Source organism: Musa acuminata, chromosome BXJ2-2 (genome assembly GCF_036884655.1).
Source record: "Musa acuminata AAA Group cultivar baxijiao chromosome BXJ2-2, Cavendish_Baxijiao_AAA, whole genome shotgun sequence".
In the NCBI taxonomy this organism is placed as follows: Eukaryota; Viridiplantae; Streptophyta; class Magnoliopsida; order Zingiberales; family Musaceae; genus Musa; species Musa acuminata.
The window spans coordinates 12,460,878-12,485,252 of record NC_088339.1 but is presented as its reverse complement, the minus strand read 5'-3'; the positions used below and the strand labels follow the sequence as shown (position 1 = coordinate 12,485,252).

General features: G+C 40.1%; 1 protein-coding gene across 4 annotated transcripts in view; it reads right to left on the bottom strand.

The window, feature by feature from the left end:
• LOC103972960 (THO complex subunit 1) overlaps positions 1 to 23,793 on the bottom strand; it is a 40,716-nt gene extending 16,923 nt beyond the window's left edge. Inside the window, exons 1-15 of one of the 4 annotated variants that reach the window (XM_065094880.1) lie at positions 23,537 to 23,793; positions 22,039 to 22,122; positions 17,808 to 17,882; positions 16,614 to 16,707; positions 16,322 to 16,467; positions 16,126 to 16,197; positions 14,922 to 14,994; positions 14,776 to 14,841; positions 14,607 to 14,653; positions 11,350 to 11,421; positions 11,089 to 11,220; positions 10,732 to 10,797; positions 1,948 to 1,989; positions 1,349 to 1,465; positions 1,109 to 1,191 (exon numbers count right to left, since the gene is read on the bottom strand). In XM_065094880.1, coding sequence (XP_064950952.1) covers positions 1,109 to 1,191; positions 1,349 to 1,465; positions 1,948 to 1,989; positions 10,732 to 10,797; positions 11,089 to 11,220; positions 11,350 to 11,421; positions 14,607 to 14,653; positions 14,776 to 14,841; positions 14,922 to 14,994; positions 16,126 to 16,197; positions 16,322 to 16,467; positions 16,614 to 16,707; positions 17,808 to 17,882; positions 22,039 to 22,122; positions 23,537 to 23,641 — 1,274 coding nt within the window. In that variant the 5' untranslated portion in view covers positions 23,642 to 23,793. The remainder of the gene's footprint in view (positions 1 to 1,108; positions 1,192 to 1,348; positions 1,466 to 1,947; positions 1,990 to 10,731; positions 10,798 to 11,088; positions 11,221 to 11,349; positions 11,422 to 14,606; positions 14,654 to 14,775; positions 14,842 to 14,921; positions 14,995 to 16,125; positions 16,198 to 16,321; positions 16,468 to 16,613; positions 16,708 to 17,807; positions 17,883 to 22,038; positions 22,123 to 23,536) is intronic. The other 3 variants (XM_009387384.3, XM_065094878.1, XM_065094879.1) reach the window with 3 other exon arrangements.
• Between the last annotated feature and the right edge of the window lie 582 nt (positions 23,794 to 24,375).

Below are 24,375 nucleotides of genomic sequence, written 5' to 3'. Positions count from 1 at the left end.
TTCATGTTACTAAATTATTTTCCTAACAATTTAAGGATAATTACAAAGCCCAGTATAATAGATCATGTTGGATAATTATATATAATCTAGTTTTCCTGCATCCTTTAATAAATATCTTTAGACACTTAATATCAATATCAATAGTTGTTCCATTCAAGGTTCACTGTACCATACCGTACCGACGTTTCGACCCGGGCTCGGTACAGTACGATACCAGTGTACCGGGTAGTACATCAGAGTGTACTGAATATTTTTTTTATTTTTTATACTGTAGCAGTGCTACAGTGTAATACTGTAGCGGTACCGGGCGATCCACGTACCGATAACCTGTCGAACTGGTACATACCGCCCGTACCGGGCGGTACGCTTCGGTACGGCAGACCTTGGTTCCATTAATACAGGTAGTACAAAATTCATGTTTTACTTCTCCAATTATACAGCCTATGCAATTCAACAAACACCTTCCAGACATGTTGCTACTTTCAGGTTCACGTCTTAGGACAGCTTTCTTCTGTAAGCACCTATAAGCCTCACATTCACACATTATGCGCCATGTATAACCACTTCTGAGAGTTTTGAGATTTAACCACATGCCATAAAGCTCTAGAATTCAAATCATTGACATATGCACAAGTCAAAAGAGGCAGACCATATGGCTAAATGTTGCTTATGGAAATATGTATAACCAAACTACATTATGTGCATGGGTTTGCAGAGAACCACATACTCGAGTTTGCTAGAAGCCTGGAAATATAACTTGTCTTCTACATTGTTTCCATGTAGTCAATGAGAACCCCTCCTCCGGACCAGGTATAAGCAAAATATAGTGGGAAAACCTTAATACCAGGTAAATGGCAGTTATATTAATCATTATAATCATAATGTACTTTATGGTTAAATACCAGGGGTCGAGCAATAACAAAGTATAATGAGATAACACGTACTGGCTGGAAAAAGCTGCATAAGTTGTAAATTAAGATAGTGATTTATATAGCACTACTTTCATGTCTATTCAAAAAAAATAAAAATAAAAATTTATTAAAAAAAAGGAAGATTGCAAAGCTTTGTTTGTAACAATCAGGAAAATTGTGAGAATAGGCATGCGTACCGTTTCTTGGCTCCATCATGACCAATCTTTCTCTCAGTAGGTTGTTTCTCAAATGCTGGGCAACCATCTCGTTTCCACCAAACCTTGGGGTACAATGTCAAATGAACAAGCACAAATCAAAATTAATCTCACCTCAAAGGAACAATCTTAGCAATGAACTCATAAAATATATTACCATTTCAAAGGTAAACAATCTCTCATAATAAAAGAAACAAGAGATAGTTTGAAGATATTACTCACCCAATTCTTTTCACGTTCCAATATGTGCTCTATGCTTTGAAGGAACTCCTTCCCCTTTGGAGGAATGACCTCTAGAAGTTTCTTAACACGCTCTTCACAAGATTTAATTTCTTCTTTCTGAATATATGAAGACCAACATCTTATTTGGTAGCTCAGCAAAGAAAACAAAACTAAAACTCTAAAGGTAACAAATTAATAATATATTAGGAATGAACTTCTGATGGTGCCCGACAAAGCAAACACTAAACTGAGAGAACAATAACTAGGCTAGCACTATGAGAAAGTGTAGCTAGTTTATAGAACTTGTAGAACATACACAAATTTTTATTTAAGAGAATTTTGTAATACATGACGTGAAATCATTTGTATTAGGGAGAATAATGCATCATGTACCAGCAAATTTAAGTAAGCTTCTATCTACATTTCTGATATCTAAATCTTTACTGAGTGAAACTACCATTAGATTTTTTTTTTTTTTTTTTGCATAGTGTGCTTAAGAGATGAGATCATAATAATGACGATTAATTAGGATGTCCTATTACCTAAACGATTATGGATGAAATATAGAGAAAAGCACCAACAAAAATAGAGGCACTAACCATGCTTTCGGAGGGCCCATCTTTGTCATTCTTGCCAGGGGTCTATATATCACAAAAAGAAAAAAAAAGCAAAAATATCAACTCACAGGTATGATGATACAAGTACTGTAGTTAGTGCTAGAACATAACCATCACAAGCAAGGATTTCAATCCTGGGTAGTAGTGTCATAAGCCCATGCCAAACCAATGACATTGCGAAGGTGGTGTGGTCACCCTTTGGGAACGTCTATGAAGCACTAAATGATGATATGTAAATCACAGCATTTTAGTATGACAATCATGTCATATGAAATAACTTAGGAAGATCCACTCTAACTACACTAAAATTATAACATAAGATGTATAAACTACATGGTACAAATGTCAGTTAAAAATGTAAGATGCTGATACATTATGTTCTAGTTGAAGTCTAATTCCCCATCCTCTGGCTAATTGAATGTAGGTGACTGAAACCTATCAGCTAGTTAGATTTAAACTACCACTATACAAAGAGCTAAGAACCAATAGCTTGTATCATTAGAGCAACTACATTAAGATTACAATAGAAGGCATATATGCCCTGGCCAAATGTCAGTCCAAAATGAAGGATGCTAAAATAACTTCTCCATTTAGTTTAATCTTGACCACTAGAAGTTTGCCCATATTTTCTCCATGTCAAGCCCTTGTTCTGTACAAAAGAATCTAGGTGATGGAAACCTATCAGCTGGCTTGGAGAAGAACCACCTGGAGATCACTACTGGAAAACCACTAAGAACATGAAATTAGGTTAAGACAAATTAAACTAAAATTGAATATAAAAATGTATTCAGGATAGATATAATTCATGGATGTGATGACAGGTGACAAATCCTTTAATCACTCAGAACCTGTATGGATTTCAAAGTGTCCTATTCATCATAACCCCTTGCCACAAATTCCTAGAGACATATAACGATGAGTGGCTGGTCAATCAATATATCAAGATTCGAAGATCATTAATCATAGGTGTAGCGCCCATATGGATCATATTCTCAACACAGGTAAAAGAAAATCCAAATTCATACTGAAAACCGTACTGGTCCCATGCCGGACCAATACATAGGGTCAATACTAGCGTACTGACACTGCTGGGGAAGAAAAAGGAGGAAAGGAAGAAGGATAAAAAAGAAAGAAGAGGGAAAAAGAAAAAGAAAAAAGAGGTTCAAAGAAAAGGAAGAGGAAGAAGAATGAAAAAGAGGAGGTGGTGGAGGAAGAAGGAAGAGGAATAGGCATACCGGAAAGATATGGATGACCAAAGAAGAAGAAGAAAGAGATCGATGCCGCATGATGAGCGACAAGTGGTGCACATAGGACGATCACAGCACATGAGCGACAAGAGGGTAGTGGTCTCAAAAGATGAGGGTGACGAGCTCAAAAGAGAAGATGGTGTGTACTAATTCATGCTTGGACCAGTAAATACTCACCATTACAAAATCACAGCCTACGCACCCAACCATACAAGTACCATATCAATCTTATCAATCTGATCAGCAATGGACCGAGACATGCAATTTTGCCCGCCATTATTTGTTTCTCTGCACCATTCCATGAGCAAGTTTTTAAATCTCACTCATGCTGATATTGTTTGTCAGTATGATTCCAGTAGTACAAACCCATGGTACCAACACTATATACGGATCAATGGGTCTATAGACCTTGTACCACCCGGACTAAGAAGGAGAGAAGAGCGGAGGAAGAAGAAGAGAAAGCGGAGAAACGGAGGAGGTTAAGTGGCAAAGGAAGAGGAGGCACAGGGGGTAAAAGGGGCGTAGGACATGGAGGAGGTATACTGGAGGAAGAGGAGGAAGTAACAAACCTTACAAGGATGTGACGACAAGCCACGGAGTGGCAGAGGTGACCATAGCGATAGTGACAAATGCATGAAAGAGAGAGAAAGGGGAAAAGAGCATGAGAGAAGAGAAAGAAAAAACATAAAAAGATGGTCGCTTATCAAAAGTTGTCAAAAACATAATGCATTGTGGTTACATAAAGTACTCCATCAAAAAGATAATGGTGGTACCAGATTGACACGGACTTAGCTGGTTTTGCCTAAGTCGTGCAGCACCCTCGCGCGTCCGTCCGCAAAGGTCAGCCTCCCCGAAGCCTCCCATTGTCCCTTAGGACCAACAAAAGAGAGAACGGGTTAAAGAGAACGCCTCAATCGGGATCCACAAGCAAACATGTCCGAAAAACACTTCATAGACAATGCAAATTACAAACAGACTTTACAAGCTCTGAACAGTGGCACAACAAAGGGTAAAATGGTCCATTACAGACCGAAAAGCTCTCGCACGTGTCCACATGACACAACCTTTATTTACAAGCCTAAAGAGGCCACCAACCCAACTAAAATGGGACTTATAAGCCTTCGGCTGCCCCTCTACATTCTGTACAAGGCATGAACATGCCAAAAGACACGGACATACATAAGCATTACATCAAACACCCTGTTTCGAAGTTTGTCCGTGACATTCTCCCCCACTTATCCCTTCGACGTCCTCGTCGAAGCCTTTGTGAACACTGCAACTCTTCGCCTTTGCTGAGTCTTCAGTCTTCTGCTCCAGCTGCAATGCACCTCCTGGCTCCCAGCTGCTCTCCGCTGCTGTTTTTGGTAGTCGAACCTTTGATCCGCCATGCTGCTTCAACTCACCAATGACTCTGACTCTGGTGTGGGGTTGGCTGAGTTGTGTTGATCCTCGTTGATTCCTGCGGATCCACCAAATGAAGGAAAAGACCATTCTTACTGCGCCAGTTTCTCAAAATTTCCACATGCTACTTGAACTGGGTGGATGCTTGTTGGAGCTTTAACGAGCATCGCCTCGCAAACTTCTGAAGTTTCGGGTCCTTCCTCCACAAAATCTGCTCATTGACTCTTCTTTCAGTTAGTTGTCGCATCCAAGTAGGTTCGCATCACTTCCGCTTTCGATTGGCATTTCGTTGGGAAATGAAGCGGACAATCTACTCTCAGTAGCACTGATCACCGTTGGTGAGGATTTGACAACTATTGTCTTCCATTATCTTCGAAGGGTCTTTGAACTTGTGCAGAGCTCCTCTGCTGGATAGATAAGAGAACTGGGGTACTCGATTTCGCCCATTCTCTTAAGAGTTGAGAAGGCAAAGGTTACTTGACTTCGCCCGCCTCCTCGAGATTGTACTTCATGCATCGAGCTGGTTACTGGCCTTCGCCTGCTCTTTGCTCACACTTCTGAAGTACTTGAAGTGTTTGCACTCCTTGCGTTGAGTTAGCTACTGTGATTCACCTTCTCAATGCCATTGAACTTCTGGAATGCAGGAAGTTTTCACCCCAACTTGGAGTAATTCTCTGATAGATGAGGTCGCCTCTGGGATTGTACCGTCTTCTCCATCAACCCTGCCGCCTACTCCACTGAGTAGCAAAGGTACAGCACCGCGTACTGCTTGCTTCGTTCCTTGGTCGTGCACTCTTGCATGACCCGAAGTCCTTCACTTACGGCTATCTTGATGAGAAACTTGTTGACACCGGTCTTACGAAGTTCTTCGGCCTCTGCCCTTCAGCCTTGTCTCGGTACTTGAAGATTGCCTCTGCATTCTCCACCTCCTCGGCCCCTTTCACGACCAAGCGCTCTCCCTCCATGAGAGCAAGAGATCAATGACTTTCACGGAAGTCCCGCCTCTGCGGTACCATGGCGCTGCCATGCCCATGGCACTACTATCCGTCGCCTCGCATCTCCATCCCTTTTCTTCACAATCAGTAGATATGCCTCCGTGACACTCCTCCGAGTCCACCTCCATTCTAACTGATTGCTTGATTTTGGGTAGCTAAGTCCCTCTGGACTCGTCGTCGCTTCCTCGCCCCTTTCGACCCCCTGCTTCAACACCTCTGTGTTCTCTAAGCAGTCTGTTTGGTCGATGGGAAGACAGACTGCAACTCCCATGCCTGGCCTCTGCCATCACGTTGTAGAGTTTGCACCGATTCTGTTCTCCTTAGCTTCCTTGGTAGCAACGTTCGCTTACTCGACCTTGTCCTCTGACTTGTCGGGCTCCCTTAAGCGAATATGAGCTCTGGAGCAGTCCAACTCTCCAGCTGCTTCGATCATACCTCTGCATGATCAAGTCCCTCCCATGGAACTCACTGGTACTTGCATTCAAACTTTTCCCTTAGTGGAACGCAGCCCCCATATGCTGATGACCAAGGTTTTCATCCGATGCAAAATTCGATGCACGCCCGGAAGACCCGCCTCTGTGGTACCATGGCCTTCACTCCTTGAATCCATAGCCCTTCTTGCCGTCGTGTTGTTCACCGAAGTGGAGCTTCAAGTAGCTCCCGATCATACCTCCATATGATCCAGTCCCTCCCGGGACTGTGTTGTGTGTATCGCATTGCCACGAACTGTTCCACCACGATCCGCTGCACCATGTTGCCTCCTGGTGACATCTCCATTCCATTCTGATCCTTTAGGAATAAACTCGAAATGTGAACCCTCCATGTGTGGCCTCTGCCAATACATCGCAGGGTCTCCTCCACCTTCGATTTTGTTCGCTCCTTTGGCAATCGACCTTCATCCACCCACTCTTGGGTCACACCTAGATGAAGCACCGCTCTAGGACAGTCCGTCGCCTAGTAGCTCCCGAAGTCCACTGACTTCACTGTAATTTGTGCACCATTGTCTGGATCCTGGGCCTCTGCCCCTACCAGCACAATCTCCGCTGCGCACCGCTTCCTTCATAGCAACTCGAATGGCAACACTGTGGCATATTCTTCAAGAGTACCCGCCTCTGCGTCCTCTTGCCCCGTGCTAAGGCCTTCTGAACCCAACTTCGCCTCCGCAAATTGAGTCGCCTTAGTTCCTCCATCAAATGCTTCTCCGAGATAAGGTGCATGTGCCCCGAAGCTCCCTTCGTCTTTGGCACCATACAAGATGAGTCCGCTCCGTCAGAATGAAGGACCCATGGAACAACATGATCCTACTATTGCCTCTGCAAGAGTTCATGTCCTTGACCTCTGTCTAAGGAAAGCATTGTGCCTCTGCTCCACGTTCCAACTTCTATGCTGGCTCCCTTCATGCGGCTTGAGTACTTCGCCAAGTTACACCCAAGTTGCTCCGCTCCTCGTTTTTGCATTGAGTCGATGGTGGCCCTCGCGCCCACCATTCCACGGGTCAGCCCTCCCTTGAGTCCGATCTCTACATCGACTCCAAGTGTGCCTTCATTTAAGTTGCTTTAGGTCGCTCCCCCACTTGATCTCGCAATGAATCCACCAATGCATTCTCTCGAGCGAGATCATGCGACAACTCCTCGCTGCTTGCTCGGTCCATTGAGCTTCGTGGAGTTGTTGTTTGTGAGGTACTCCTCCTCAACATGTGAAGTCCGTCTCACATGATTCTCCCTCTGGAGAGCTGAGACTTATCCCTCCTGGATAACTGTCCCGTTGGAGCAACATCTCTCTTCGTTTCGGAGACCACCATCCCCTTGGACTACTCCGATCTGCTGAACAAACTGTGCATTGTTCTGCCTCTTGCAAACGCACTTGCTAGATTGCGCCTCCACGTCAATACAGCCACCGCTGCACCCCTCAAGGCCTAGCAACATGCTGAACTCGTTGCACACTTCAGCCTCCTCCGGACGTATCCTTCGCATGTCGAAGAGAAAGTTTCAATGCTCCATGGCGCCGAGTCTCGACCGCCTTGGGATGGCCACGAACAATCCATCGTCCGCATACAAGCCCATGCATGAGTACCGAATTCTTCGAGTTAGCAATTCCCCTCACCTCTGTGAGCTTTGCACAACTCTTTCGGTCGCTGAGCAACTCATTCCACTTTGCATGGTCTCGTCCTTTGCCAAGCGCCTCGCTTGCCTTGAGCACCATCAAGTAAAGTTGTCAACGTTGAGCCGTAGCTCAAACTCAGCCATCCCAACCTTTGTGCGCTCCAAATTCTTCCAAGCTTGCCTGTTCTCGTGGTGCCTCTTGCGCGAAGGGTTGGCCATTCCTCTGAATGCCAATCTCAGATGCCCGCTCCTCTGAGCGACTCTTTTCCCTACATCTCCATGCCCGTTTTCCCTCAAACGGTCGCGCGTGTGCTGACTGCCCTCAACGCAGCCCCGCTAGGTCCCCCACGTTTGCATGTCAAGTGTTTCTATGAGTGCTTGTCCCGCTCTGATACCATATGACACGGACTTAGCTGGTTTTGCCTAAGTCGTGCGGCACCCTCGCGCGTCCGTCCGCAAAGGTCAGCCTCCCCGAAGCCTCCCATTGTCCCTTAGGACCAACAAAAGAGAGAACGGGTTAAAGAGAACGCCTCAATCGGGATCCACAAGCAAACATGTCCGAAAAACACTTCATAGACAATGCAAATTACAAACAGACTTTACAAGCTCTGAACAGTGGCACAACAAAGGGTAAAATGGTCCATTACAGACCGAAAAGCTCTCGCACCTGTCCACATGACACAACCTTTATTTACAAGCCTAAAGAGGCCACCAACCCAACTAAAATGGGACTTATAAGCCTTCGGCTGCCCCTCTACATTCTGTACAAGGCATGAACATGCCAAAAGACACGGACATACATAAGCATTACATCAAACACCCTGTTTCGAAGTTTGTCCGTGACAAGATGGTACTCTTGGACTAGTAATTTGCATATCGTTCATATTAGTAAATATTGACTTGTACCAATTTGTATGATGGGGATTTTCTGCCTTGTTCATATCTCACAAAACTTATTGTGACACCACATTTTGACCTAAAATAGCGATCTTAGACTGGTAAGCATAATAAAGGGGAAGGAATGAACATGGTTTTTTTAAGACTTGAACAGGGCATTTTATGTCCTAAGGTCTGCCATACCGAATCGTACCGCCCGGTACGAGCAGTATGTACCGGTCCGACAGGCTACTGGTACGCAGACCGCCCGCTATCGGGCGGTACGTTCAAAAAAACCCCGTATCGGACGATACGAGGTAATATCGGGCAGTAACGGTCGAAATTTGATCGTTGGAGCCCTTTCTCGTTCTATTTAAGTCATTCTTCTCTCCTCTATTTAAGCCAAAGGGGAAGGCAGTAGCATCAGTTACATCGTTAGACAGAATCGAGTCGGACGACGAGACACCTTCACAATCACATTCTCTTTCTCGCTCGGTCCAGAGATATGACAGCAACACGGACAGCAGTGCCTCGACAGATGATGGCGGTGATGCCGGGCAGTCGTTGGTCTCATCTACACAACTTGAGGGTGGTAAATGGACTGAGGAGCAATATTTTACACATGCCACTCAAGATTCAGATCATGGAACTCGACAAGGTACTTATCTAGTTTATGCGCGAAAGGGGAAGGGGAAGAGGAAGGGGAAGGCAGTGGATGAATATGAACAAATGCGACAGAGCATAAATGATATAGACACAAAAAGAGGCTCATCGTATTCACAGCCATCGTATTATGGAGAATCATATGGGCAACAATAGTATGGTGATAGTTGGTCATCCTTTTCTGAGCAACAGTATGATACAGAACAGCAGAACAGTAGCGAAAGTAGAAGCTCTGACATTCACCAATATATGCCTCAAGAGCTGCCTCAGACAAATATGATTCATGAGGATCAGTCTACGATCAGCACCACATTGATGCATCAATGACATACAGTGTATCAATACACTATGTCATGGAATCAATTTCATGATTGGGTCCAACAAACGTATCATATTGATATGCAGATGTATCGGATCGAAGACCCCGATCCACCACCCGTGGAGGCCCGTCGTTCGTTTTGGTGGTAGAATCAAGTAATCAACAATTAGGTATATCTACATATGTGATTATTTAATTCATTTGAATTTTAGAGTTTATATTATAACAAAATAGTCTAATAATTCAGCTGATTTTTCTGTAGATATTTCAATCTATAACGGGCTGAAATACGAACCTCGAACAAGACTACCTCAAAGCTCGAAAAAGATATGTGATACTATTCTTACCTAATTTACATTGATTTTGCTAAACTTATACTATTACTATATTTATTTGTAACTTGAAAACCCTATCCAAACTTTTTTTAAAATTTTCAGGTATTTTCGGAGGGTTAAATCTGTGAAATCAGGTGTACCGCTCGGTACACCTGGGTGTACCGCTCGATACACCGTACCGTACCGTACCGTACCGAGCCCAGGTCGAAACGCCGGTACGGTACGGTAATGCGAACCTTGGTCCTAACCAAATTGGTTGGGGTCGTTGACTCATTTATTCCTGAATGGTCATAGTTTCAAGTTTTGTGAATGTATTGGGATTTTCAATTATGTCCATCTCACCTTTGCATTATTAGAGGAGACACTCTACATAGTTCTCATTATTCTCTTTTTTTTTTTCTTTGTTATGCTTCTAGCACCCTTGCACGAGCACGACAAGTTACCACATTGTGCTGGCAACATATCTAGGGCCATGTAAGAGCTGAAATTGGACAATTGGACCATACAAAAATAACTCATCTATTCTTTTCCAGTGGAAAAAAGAATAACCCAATGCATAAGGCTCCCACCGATGCCAGGTTTAGAAAAGGTCAGTACATGGAGTCTTACCCTTTCGAGCAAATATGATACGTCTGTGATATGAAACTTAGTCAAGCAACAATAAACTTACACCAACAATTGCACTCTTTTGAAGCTCCAAATAGTAAAACATTACTTTAATTAACCAGGAAAAAAAAGAGTACCCTGAATTAAATGAAAGAATTTATATCAAAACATATGCAGTCACCTAGTTAAACCAGCTGATATTTAGCAGACTAAGCAACATACCTTTAGAAAATCAAACAATATAAGACATTGAACAAGGATATGGCGGCGAAAACTGGGATCTTTCAGCTATAGAAAAGGGAAATTGTTAACCAATGATATCAAAATAAGCATTTAAAATAGAAGATATATTGGAAAAAAAATACAAGATACACTTCTGACATCACTTGGTCAAACACCCATCTGTGGATGAGACCAGATACTCTTTCCAACACCAACACAACTGTGCCAAACTAAGTGCACGTCATTATCATCTACCTTGTTAATTTTGTAGGTTTTTGACAGGGTGTTTGACCAAGTGAGCACCAGAAGAACTTATCTTAACAGTACATCCCAAAAACACTTGTTCTAGCGTATCACCTCTAGTCCCATTAATTTACTGCTTGTCAAGTACTTGATGTTGAAAACAGCATCCTCCTCTTCTTGCTCAAGAGTATTCACATTTCCATCATCATCATTAAGAGGCTGCGCTTCAAATGTGTCCAACACAACCTAAAAACTCGAAACATAAATCAGTAAAGAGTTCATAGTTATGCTGTCTTACAATTGAATACATGTTTGCCAAAAATGCAAGAAGTGATATAAAGACGGATAATCCTTAAAAAGAGGCAAAAAGTATACCATCAAGTTAAATGCGAATTTTTGCCATTTGGACGGTGCAAGGGTTGTTGAAGTTGGATTACTGAAATGCTCCTGATTAGAAAAGGAAGGAAAATAACACAATTAACTCAGTTCATTAATGGCCATACCATCCTTTAAGTCTTAGAATAGTACGACAAGAAAAAGTGAAAATGCTTTTATGCACTGCTGTAGCAAGAAGAGAAATCTGATGGACAAATTAATTGTTTAGATAGTATAAATATCATTGAAGGTTTTTTTTTTAATATGGTAAATTCCAATTTCAGCATACATTGGCAAAATTATTTTCTGATTAAGGTTTTAGAAGTATCAATACTGTAAGTGATTACCAAGTTATATGAGAAGGTTTAGGAATCCATTTACAAATAGACGAAGTCAACAAACTACAAAGGCATATTAAATGATGCAATAACCACTTTAATGAAATTTGATGGGTGCCAAAAATTATTTTTGACAGGTGTATAGTAAGGTCCAATGATTTAAAAAGCGTTAGGCGCCACGGTCCAAAAACACCCGAGGTGCTAGGCACTCGCCCGAGCGAAGCGAGGCGCTAAAATATAAATAATATAATATAATTAATAAATATAATTATTTAAATAAAAATATGATATTAAATTAAGAAAATCTTGTAAAATTACAATATCACATTAACAAAAAGTCTCAAAATTCAAAACAATAACAATAATTTCAAATAAATAAAAATTAATAGTATTAAAATCAAAATAATATATTATTAATCTAATAAATAAAAATAATGTTACTAATATAAAGTTAGTAGTATACTGTTAATATACTGTTAACAATATACTATCAAAGTGAGAAGAGTGTGAGTAAGAGGAAGATCGAGGCTGCTGACTAAGAGCATTGGGAGCGGTGAGCGACGATAATGGTAGCGGCAGTAGCGAGCAACAGCAGCGGAAGCGGGAGTGGCGAGCGACGATAGTGGCGACGGCAGCAGCAGCGGGAGCGGCGAGCGATGACAGTGGCAGTGGCAGTGGGAACAGCGAGCAACGATAGTGGCAGCAACAGCGATAGCAGTGAGCAGCGACAGTGGGAGTGAGAGTGGCGAGCGACGACAATGGCAACAGTAGCGATAGAAGTGAGCAACAACAGCGGCGAGCAATAGCAGCGGTAGTAGCCAGCAACAGCAGCGGTAGCAGCGAGCAACGGCAGCAAGAGCAGGAGCGGCGAGCAAGGTTAAGATTGGGAAGTCGCGAGAGGAAGGTTATATCGGTGCTTTAGTTGGTTCGATTGAACCAACTAAAGCACCGGAGACCGAACCAGACCTAAAACGTTGGTTTGGTCACTGGTTTAACCCGGGCGCTCACCCAAAGCGCCCGGCGCCTGGGCTCGAGCGAGCGCCCAGGCGACGCCTCTTTGAAGCGTACTGCCTAGAAATGAAGCAAGACACTCGGGCCTCGCCTCGCCTCGCTCGAGCGCTTATTGAAATAACTGGTAAGGTCTCCCATTTTTCCAAGCTTCAATTACGAATAAACAAAGAAATCCACTATTTTTCATACTACCAATTGATAAATAAGTATTTCAAAAGGATACACCATGCCAAACTGAAAAAATATGGTGCAACCCAACATTCGAGGCACCTATAATGTACCATGGGATCTATGATGGGGAGGTGTCTAAGGTAATGCTTGTAAAAAAAAACCATGGATCTTGGGGAAAATCATTATAGTATCCAAGGTCTGCAATTTCGTATCGCACCAAAGTTTCGGCGTTCACTCAGTACGGTACGAAATTGTATACCGAGCGGTATATATATATATATATATAACTCGGCGACGTCGCCTCTCTTTTCTCCCAAGCGGAAGCGACGTCGCCTCATTTATATATATATATATAAATTAATATATATATATATAAAAGATTATATATATGTTTATATATATATATTTTATTTAAAAGGCGACATCGCATCGCCTCGACGACGTCGCCTTTTCCTTCCGGGGCGACGTCGCCTCATTTATATATATATATATATATATATATATATATATATATATATATATATATATATATATATATATATATATATATATAATCCGAAAAAGGCGACGTCGCCGAACATCGCCTTTTTCTAAAATATTTATATATAAATATAAATAAATATATATTATTTTATTATTTTTTTCGTTCCGTCGGGTAGCGGGCGATCAGCGTACCGGTATGCCATCGGACCGGTACGTACCGCCCGTACCGGGCGGTATCATTCGGTATTGCCTACCTTGATAGTATCAAAGGCAAACTAAATTAAAAAGGCTTAATAAGTATAATTAAGATCCGCATATCATTTACAGGCATTAAACCTAATATGCTCTCCAATTTTCCGTCTCTTCATACTTGGCAAACTATATGGTTGCTAACATTATTCGCCTTACTGGTCCGTACTAGTGTACCGATCGACCATTACTATGATATGTACTGAGCCATACTAATGTGCCAACACACGATATGGTGGGACATACCGACAAACCGGTATGTACCACTAATACCAATCCTCTATTGGACCAATATGTATCGCCCATACTGAGCGGTTCATCACAGTATAGTGAACCTTGGTTGCTAATATCAATAAAGTCCAAAGAGAAGAAATTGGAAATGCTCATGGAAGCACCCTCATACTAGATATTACTAAAATGCTAATCCAAAGCCAAACAATGTAATGTGCAAAATTCCTAGTCTACACAACAAAACCCTCAATCTTTTATTACGCTTTTACCATATTCATATTATTAGTGGAAACCAACTGCTTGACAACTTTATTCACTTCAAAGAGTTCAAGCAGAATAAAAAGGTTTATGCTACAGTGTTCATCAAAAATTGAATCAAGACATTTAAAAAGGCTGTCAATGAGTCCTTTATTATATATGATCAGATCTGCATAGAAATTTCCTCCAAGCTTTAGTAACCTATCACTAGAAGCAGCTAAAATAAAATCTTGATTATCCATCAACTCGAGAATAGTTTTAGCACAAACATTCACAAGGTTTCGATAGACTACAAAAGTACCTCTATCGATTTCTTAATATACATGATGTTCCATATTTCACCATGCTTAGCTTTTACTTGATAGATTAGTCTACGTAAGTACTTTTGGATTATCTGGTTCAGATGTCAGTACTAGTATCACAATGTTCAGCAGGTTTAAGCAATAAAAGGCACAAGATGCTAAACTCATGGAGAGGTGAAGCTATGCCCTGAAGAGGGAAAATCGAAAACCTAACCTGTAAACTCCAAAAGGTTTTGTAGAAGTTGAAATCAACAGTAATTCCTGTAACATTAATGTGAAAATTATACCGATAATGAGTCAATTAAATGACATACAAACATGTTTAAGTGAAAAGGAAAAAAAAAACAAAAGAAACAGCCAACACTATGTTTCTCTGTGCATACCATCAGGAGAATCTTTCTCATACTTAGTTTCATTTGATGTGTTGAAAACTCCCTTAATATTTACAGCTGTAAAATATTGTTCCAAAAGAAACCATGTCACAAACAAAAAAAAGTAAATTAACTGTGGTTGGTATTGGTGAAGGTACCTGAGCGCTCTGATAGTGGGAAAAAATGGGCAAGAAACATAAGAATACGTCCACAGAATACAACATCGTTTGCCTGGAAACTCCAATTATTAGTACATCAATGAGATAATGGTGCAGTAACATTAGATTATAACGAAGAATGCACTGACTTATCATAAACATTCCAAGAAGTCCTGAACCTAATGACTACTTATCAAAGTTTAAGTTATCACATGGTTTGCTTGCATCAGTTGTGGCGTGGCATGACATGAATTGTACCATGTCAAACAATGCCATTACTATTATGGCACTCACACAATGATGTGCCAAGACATGTTATTGGATCTATTTTTTTCATCACCACAAGGAAGTTTCTTGTTGACCAAAGTATCTACAACGAAAAGAAGTCCAACAAGCAAGTATTTTATCAACAAGGAACATTATTTGTCAAACCAAATATGAAATTATACTTCCTTAGAGAAGGAAACATTAAGTTATCCTTTCTTTTCGTTTGTTCAGGGTTTAAAAAAAGGAGAAAGGGATTGTAACCAGGATATCAATTTATGAATGGAGGATTAAATATATTCTTTTTCCCACATTATTTGTGACTGATGTCAGGTCACATCTATTATAATAATATTATTCCATCGTCAACATATGAAATGTGCACTGATGTGAGGCTTTCGACCCTTGATGTTAATCCTTGAACAATAGTGGTTCTAGTCAAGGTTTTTAATAACACATGCTACCGTTCATTATGGATAATATTTACTGGTCCCACAGATGACCAGGGTAAACCGGGTGATATGCATGGTACTGGACCTGTACCAGATTGTACAGGCTCCATACTGCCCAATATACCCGGTACAAGGCTGGTACAGCCTGGTACAGTGTGGTACAGGTTTTATACCAAGTATTTTATTTTTCAGTATTTTTTATTTTTTTAACCACCAATGTATCAAAACTCGGTACACAGGTACGAACTGGTATGCTACCAGTCCGAACTAATTGCTATAGTACTGGTACATAAAATTGTGAACCTCGAGTCCAATATTTATCTTTTTTACTTTTTCTATTATTCAAAATATTTTTTCTTTTTTCTACAATTACAAGTACTAGAAAAAATATATGTTCTTTGCCCTCCACACAACTGTCCTACATCAAGATGGGATCTATGTGCATATAAATACAACATAATAAGAGAAAGATGTTTTATGTCTAAAACCTTTGACAGTCTTCGAAGGAGTTGATTGCACGTTCTGAGCATCACAAGCTTCCCTCTACCAAAAAGCTCTTGCTGCAACAAATTAAACAAGCTGCTTAAACAATAGAGTGACAAATCAAGGATTCCAGTCGGATATGTAATCAGCAAAAACTGACTTTTAAACAAAAACTATAGCTTAAACATCCAAATTACTCACCTTACCCAAGATATCTTGCTTGCTCTCAATGTATCCAAAAATTTCTTTGCAATCCTTGATGGTTGACATCTCAGTCAAATCTTCTAACAGCTGGAATATCATGCCACCTTCAACATGTCCTCTTTCACAGAGATGAAGAACAATATCTACAAGCAGAGGAAAGAAAGGATAGGTCTCATCATATTATAGAAAATTTGCATGTGTGTCCAACATACACATATATACAAAGTACCAAACTTGGTGCAGCATCATTTTGCAAAGCAAAGAATGTTTACTGCAGTTGTCTACCAACCAAGAAAGCGTGGTATTTGTCCATGGATACTTTCTCCTTCATCAATCGTTTGGCCATATTGCATCGTCCTTTCACCTGATTGAACTGCAGATGACTGGAGATGAAGATATGGAATGATGTCATCAACTAATATGAATCCCAAGACAAATCCACGTACCATAACAGCAGAACTTACAACAGTTTTTCCATCAGTCTAATCTATTTGGCAATCCACAGAGAGCGCAATCCCACTTCTTCCCCATATAATACACACTAACATAAAGTACAGGTGGCACATTCTAACTTAAACTCAATACCCGCCTGAATATACCAAAAATAAATAGATTTCAAAAAGGTCCCTTTGGTCACAAACTCAAAATGAAAAACAACGGAGAAGAGTTTTCCCCCAAGACTCCTATTCAATGAAAGTGGTTTGGATTGTATGAAAAAAAAAAAGAAAGAGAACTTCTTTTCTTTACCCCTTTTGATGTCTGAAATGCAAGAAAAAGTCACTTATCGAAAAAGATACCTTGAAAAGAAGGGGAATAAAATTCAGGAGAAGTTTTCTTTTTTTCCAGCCAGAAAAAAAATTATTTTTTCCTAAAAATTTGGAAAATAGTTTTCCAACCAAACAAGCATCTTAAAGAATCTTTCTGAAAGAAGACATTTTCTTCATGAACTTTTCCATGCACCCAAGCACATATTTAGGTATTTTCATTAATTTTCAGTTGTGAACCAAAGTTCTACTCGCCCAAGCTTGCCCCAATGCCAGTCTAGCATCTGCATAGTATGTGTACTGGAGCAGGGTAACATGCCACCCAACATGAACTCATATACAATGATTTACAAATAGGAAGGTTTCTAATTTAAAACCTTATAGGCATGCTACTTACCTGCTTTGCACAAGTTGATGTGCCCAGATGACAATATATGCCTGTTAGAACTTGGTCAGCCATTAGTTTCCCTCACCTAAGCGGTTCATTGGCCAGGAATTATGAATTAAATGGATCAGGAATTGATACATGAGGTACTCGAACAAAGTCAAAAAATCTCTTTTTTTTTCCTTAGATGAAAAGTGTAGAACTTGAACAATCAGCTAAATGCATCCTTTAGCCTAATTGTTTTACATTCAACTAGAATTATGACAGTTATTATTTCAAATGAATTTAAGTTAAATTCAATCAATTGAAACAAGTAAACAAAAAATCAGCTCACCACTAATTCCTGAAGTAATGTCCGAAGTGCATTTTCCAGGGATTGGTTCTCATCTTGGACCAGCACAGTTTGTTTCTGTTGTGAGTTGAAATTACAAATAAATGACTACTTACTCGTGGCTTAATAAGATATAACATAATAACATGCAGCAAATTCTGCAAGCTAATAAGAAAATAAGAAATAACAGAAATAAAGACATCTTAGCATGCTAGTCCAAGTTTGGCATGAATAGGCAGACATAAAATTCCATCTTAGCGACCAGAGAATCTGAGATTAATGTGTCAATATATGCCCTATGATAGAATAGTGCAGGTAACTCTTGGGCATGGGCCGTTACTTAACCATATAAGTAGTGCTCCTCAAATGCCATGGCAATACTACACAGAGCAACTAGACATCCTTGTAGCCCCTTAATTTTTTTTCTAATTCTCTTTTGTTAAACACAAAAAACTTGGGGTTTCCTTTTGGGTTATGAAATAATTTGGTTTATTTGACTTCAAGACCATTAATTTTATCTACAATATAAGGTATTTTGATTTATAAGCTCTCATGTACAGAACAAAATACAAAAGATCTAGGCTCACATGTATATAAAGTGATGTTAAGGGATATGTTAAGATTAATTCATAGCATCCTCTAGGACAGATCTAATTTACATGTTTTGCCACATACAACAACTGAAAAATGTAGAAAGTCTACATAAGCCAAAAGGTTGAATATAATGTGTACATGTACATGCCAGGTTCCTGCACTTGACCCACAGTTTCCCATCCACAAAGCAGTGTTTTCAAAAGGCGCTCGCCTAGGCGCTCTAGTGAGGTGGCGCAAAGCTTAAGTGTCTTGCACGACCTCCAAGCGATGCGATTCATTGAAGCGTCGCCTTGTCACGGACTTAGCTGGTTTTGCCTAAGTCATGTGATACCCTTGCGTGTCCAACCACAAAGGGTCAATCTCTCCGAAACTTCTTATGGTCCCTTAAGGAACTGCAAAAGAAAAGACAGGTTAGAGAAAGCGTTTTACTCGGGATCCCACAAGCAACCATCTCTACAAACACTTAATAGACAATGGAAATTACAAACATAGACTTCACAAGCTTTGAACAGTCGTACAACAAAAGGTCCAAGGTGTTTCGCAGTAGTGTCATGTGGGCACTTGTAGGGCTTTTGGCCGCGGCAAACCACCTTGAATCCTTTGTCGCGCGACCGTTCAAAACTTACGAAGTCTGTGTTTGTAATTTGCATTGTCTATCAAGTGTTTCTTGAAATGGTTGCTTGTTGGATCCCAAGTTAAACGCTTTCTCTAATTCATCTTCTCTTTTGCAGGTCCTTAAGGGACCATAAGAGGTTTTGGGAAGGCTGTGTTAGGACTCTAGCTTGGAGAGTCCTAATTGAGAGGGACATTCATGTAAAACTGTTAGGACTCTAGCTAGGAGAGTCCTAATTGAGAGGGACATTCTGTTAGGACTCTAGCTAGGAGAGTCCTAATTGAGAGGGGCATTCATGTAGGAGGTTTTTCTTATAGAAGAATTAGGAGTTGTAAGGGAATAGGAGTCTTGAGTAGGAGTCCTATTAGGAGTTGGTTAGAAGTAAGAGTCTTAAGTAGGAGTCCTATTAGGAGTTAGGGTTTAGAAGCCCTATAAATAGCCATGTATTCCATCTCTTTTCTTAAGCAATAGATGAATCTTTTCTGCAGCCTTTGAGCAGCAACTTGGAGGGAGGAACCCCTATAGAGTTCCAAGGAGGCCGATCCCCTAAAGAGATCAACCCCAAGTTTAGAATCTGCAAGGGTTCTATCAGGCTGACCATTTGCGGACAGACACATAAAGGTGTCGTACGACTTAGGCAAAACCAACTAAGTCCGTGACAACCTGGGTGCTCGCTTGAGCCCAATTGTCGAGCGCCTCGGGTGAGCGCCTAAGTGAAAGTGGCGTAGCACAAGAAATTGAAAGAGAGAGGGTCTAGGACAAAAGGAGGGCACTAACCTGAAGGCGAATATAACAAAATCGATCAGTGCTTGGCCGCGGAGAATTCAGTGGGAGGGCAAAAAATGTGATCTCATTAGAAGGCAAAGAGCTAGGGATTTGAAGGTGGGATGGGAGGGCAGAAGTGATCTCGTTGGAAGAAAAGATAAGATTTTAAAGGCGGCGGATAGGAGGGTAGAAGACTAGCTAGAAGACTTAGCACACTAAGTAGCAATAGTGGTAATTAGTGCGCTGTGAAAAGCAATAAGTAGTGCACTAAGTAGCAATAAGTAGCACACTAAGTATTAAATCGCAATAAATAGCACTCTTGCTCTAATTTCATTGCGTCAAGATGCCAAATGACTCGTTCGTTTCTAGATTTGGGTCAGAAGTCACCTTATCGAATGAGATTGAGCTTAAATTATGAGTCAACTTAGGCATAACGGTCAAAGAATTACATCCCATAATATATATTTCAAGTCAACTATGTGATTTGAATTTGATGTGGCAATTTTATTTTTATGATCATATTTATTAATTATAATATATATTTTTTATTTTAATATTTTGAAGCGTCTCGTTTCGCTTGGGCAAGCGCCTAGCGCCCCGGGCGTTTTGAGACCTTAGCACCTAGCGTTTTTTAAAACACTACCACAAAGGGAGTGAGCATGCTACAACTAGTGACACATCCTACACTGGTCACTGTCAAAGATGAAATCCTGCAAAACCTAGCTAAGATTAAATTTTCATCCTAGTTCACTCTTTGGCAACAATAAAGTAGGATCTAAATCTCCCCTTCTAGACTCACTCAAATCCTTCCCTACAAGAAATTTGAGACCCCAATTCCCTAACACATAAGCAGCATCCAATACTGTCCATGTCCATACATAGAGATTGATCTTGTTACCATGACTCTAGCACATAATTCTGAAATCCTCAGTATGTGGTGCATTCAATTATCGAAGGGAGATAAACAGTCAAAATCTAAATCCTAGGTCCACTCTATTCTTGGTTGTCATAGAGATGATTATAAATCCACCCCTTGTAGCCACCACAATTTGCCTCTTCATAGGTCAAAGTCAAAGCATGAAACTGCTCTCTCGCACATAAATTGCCAGTCAGTGTTTAATGGTTAAATTGCAAGTCAGGGTTTCAAGTTAGCCCAAGTGAACATAGAGACATCAGAGTGGAGATATCAGGGTGATTGTCACTAAAAATCCCTCAAGCACTTTCAATCAGAACAAAAAAGAAACACACATGATTCTCAAATCCTCGACAATTTTTCTTGTCGACCATGGGTTAGCATCAGTTTCTTCTTTGTAACTCCACGTAAACATAGCTAGATTATATAGACCCCTAATCTAGACACACAATTGATAATATTGCCAAAATAACAGAATCTCTAGATCATACATGGGAATAGCAAGTGCTACACATCCTTGTCGCATATAAAAAATGTTACCATATTCAGTCAACCATTTGTTAAGACATGACACAAACCAGCATATGAACACCAACATATGATGGGCATATCGATATCACAGTTTCAAATACTTATCACTCAGAGAATGGCATGTGTTTAACAGTTTGTAATTTTCAATTAAGCATTTAAATTTTTAGCGATCAGGCCTAGTTCAACATCAATTTCACTTTTTACGTTTCCGAAATCAAGAAACAGACTACAATTTTGTCTTTTTCTTTGTTAAGCAAAAAGCAAGCTTTGTGAAGACAGCAACGAAATGGGGGGTTGTTTTATCAATCTCCACCTCTTACAGTATAGGATCACATAACGTATACTGGCCCTTGAGGTGTCATTGCACATTATCAAGCATTTTCTAGTTAGCAATTAGAAATGTACTTCAATGACAAAATTCTTTCAAATGCCTATCTTATTGGCAAATAAAGAAATACAAAGCAACAGAAAAAAAAGTAAAAAGTACTGCATCTACCATCACAAATAAAAGTAACAGACATTTACAGAAATATTTGCTAGTCATATCAGGAAGCTATCTCAAATAGAGGTAAAAATAAGGCTGACTGAATATTGGCTATGCAATATAAGTTACTGAATGGACCATTATTGTTAAACTTTTATACACACATTTACTTTGTATATTTAATGGTACTTAGTAACTACAAATGCAGTTTAATGGCAAAAATTCTGTCACATTCCTGGCTTATTGGCAAATAAATAAATACAGAGTAACAAAATAAGCATAAGTATTGCATCTTCCATCACAAATAAAGGTGCTACAATTTAATTTTATCTACCTGAGGCTTTATAGCTTCTTGGACTGCTTGAAGAGCAAAATTTTCAGGAAGGTCACCTTTCAGCAATAATTTTCTAAATACTTCCTGTTAGAACAAATATGTGACTTTAACCATAAACACATTCGCACAAAATGCACTATTCTTCTATAGAAAAGGCAGCAATTAATACTTAGAAAAACAATATAGGAAAATTATACTACAACAACAACGAGCAGAAATATGACAAGTACAACAATATGAGTAATGATACTTGACAAAAAGAATGCCATCAAAAATTTAAACCAATCACAATGTATAGCTATTTTCATAACGGAACTGAATCAGAATTATCACTTGTAGGGTCTACTAAAGTAAGTATTTGATAGTTTTAGTAGTGGTGCATTGGAAAAAAAATGAAAACTTCAAACTGACAAGCTCAGAAAATTTTATCAACTTTTTGACACTATTAAAGTGACAATTTACCATGCCTCCAACTCATTGCAGAATCGTTGCACTCTCCTCCAAATATGAGATTCAAAAAAATTATTTAGAGTAATTTCTTCCAGTTTTGGGAGAATACCTCCTTTACTGCCATGTGATTGATAAAAGCCCACTTAAAATGGCACATATTCCATCTAGTTAATACAAAAGTTACCTCCTCGCTTTGTCTGGAGCAATCATCCTTTTATCTCAATTGAATCAATTGTAAATTCCTGTACATCCCTTAGTATCCATCGCACCATATTCTTAGGTTTCAAAAGTTCATCATTATTTCAATACGCATTTTCACAATAACTTTCAGCAAATACCCCACAGTTCTTGATTGTAATTTAGGTTAAGACCATCACAAGCATGCTGCTCAAACTAAGTGCTCAACCTAGAGAGCCTCTTAAAGTGATCGACTTGACTAAATTACAACAGGTAGAAATGAGTCTTTGTCAATTTGTTGCCCCACAAGGGAGGGTAAACAACCGAGATGACTTCTCCAAGTGAAGTAATAGAGTTCCTTCAAACACCCACCATCCTCGAGTAACAGTAAAAGTCCCGGGAAACAAACTTAGAATACCACAATCTAATTTTACCCAATTAAAAACTTACAACAGACTCCCCCGAACGGCCATCAACCAGCCACCTTTTTCTTTGTCAAGAACCTATACAATCTGGAAAAGTTGTATACGTTTCTGTGACAGTTTCTTTTATTCTGTCTAAAATCAAATAATATCCAATGGCGGAACTTTCTTTCCTGCAGGAATCCCATCAACCCTCCCTCCACTGTTTCTTGATTCTATTCATCTGCAAGCACCTACCTTGATTCATTCAAGAAAAAAATAAAAAAATAAACCTGATTCACTGACCGCTTCGACGTGTAACCAAGATTCATTTCCCAAAAACTTAACGATCGTCTTCACCGAACCCTAAGTATCTCCCGTAAATCATCGATACAAAGGCATCGCTACAGCAAAAAGAAACCACGAGAGTCGAGAGACGGAGGGCAAGGAAAGAGTTCGAGCTCGCTTACAATGACTCGGTCCCGATCGGCGTGGCTGGAGAAGGGCACGGGACCGCGTTCCTTGACGTTCTGGTGGAGAAGGATGCGGAGGCCCGACGGAGCTTCCGCCGCCATGAGGAAGCGTCCGCAGCTGCGCTTCACCCCCCGCTTCTCGCGGTCACTTCGGGTAACTTGTTGGTTCTCCCTCCCTCTCTGTCTCTCTCTATCTATCTATCTATCACAGCCGACGGAGGTGAACTTGCCCTCGGCTCCAAAGAGGCGGACGAGTTCTTCAAGCTGGAAACTTTGGCCCGTTACGAACTGGGTCTCCTAGTTTGGATCACTTGAGCCGGCCATATCGCGAACCGGGTTTACATTGCCTGCCCGATTATGCCAACATAATGAGAGCCCATTCAATGATTCCAACATAATTAGCCACTTTGTACACAAACTCACGTACCTAAATAACTTTCAAGTTTTACTCATTTTGATCCCTTTTTGTTTTATAAAAAAATTAATAATAACTTTCGAGTTTTACTAATTTTGATCCCTTTTTCTATTTTATAAAAAAATAATAACTTTCGAGATTTACTAATTTTGATCCCTTTTTTGTTTTATAAAAAAATAATAACTTTCGAGTTTTACTAATTTTGATCCTTTTTTGTTTTAAATAATAATAATAATAATAACTTTCGAGTTTTCAAGAAGCTGTCTACGATAGCCAGCAGCTAGCCAAAATTCCAACAACTCTTTAGCCTTTTTAACTAATGACCCAAGAACTCTTTCGCCTTCGAGAAGCTTTATTCAACTCATCGAATCGAACAAATAGAAGATTTACTTAAACTATCATCATGTGCATGAAACACTTT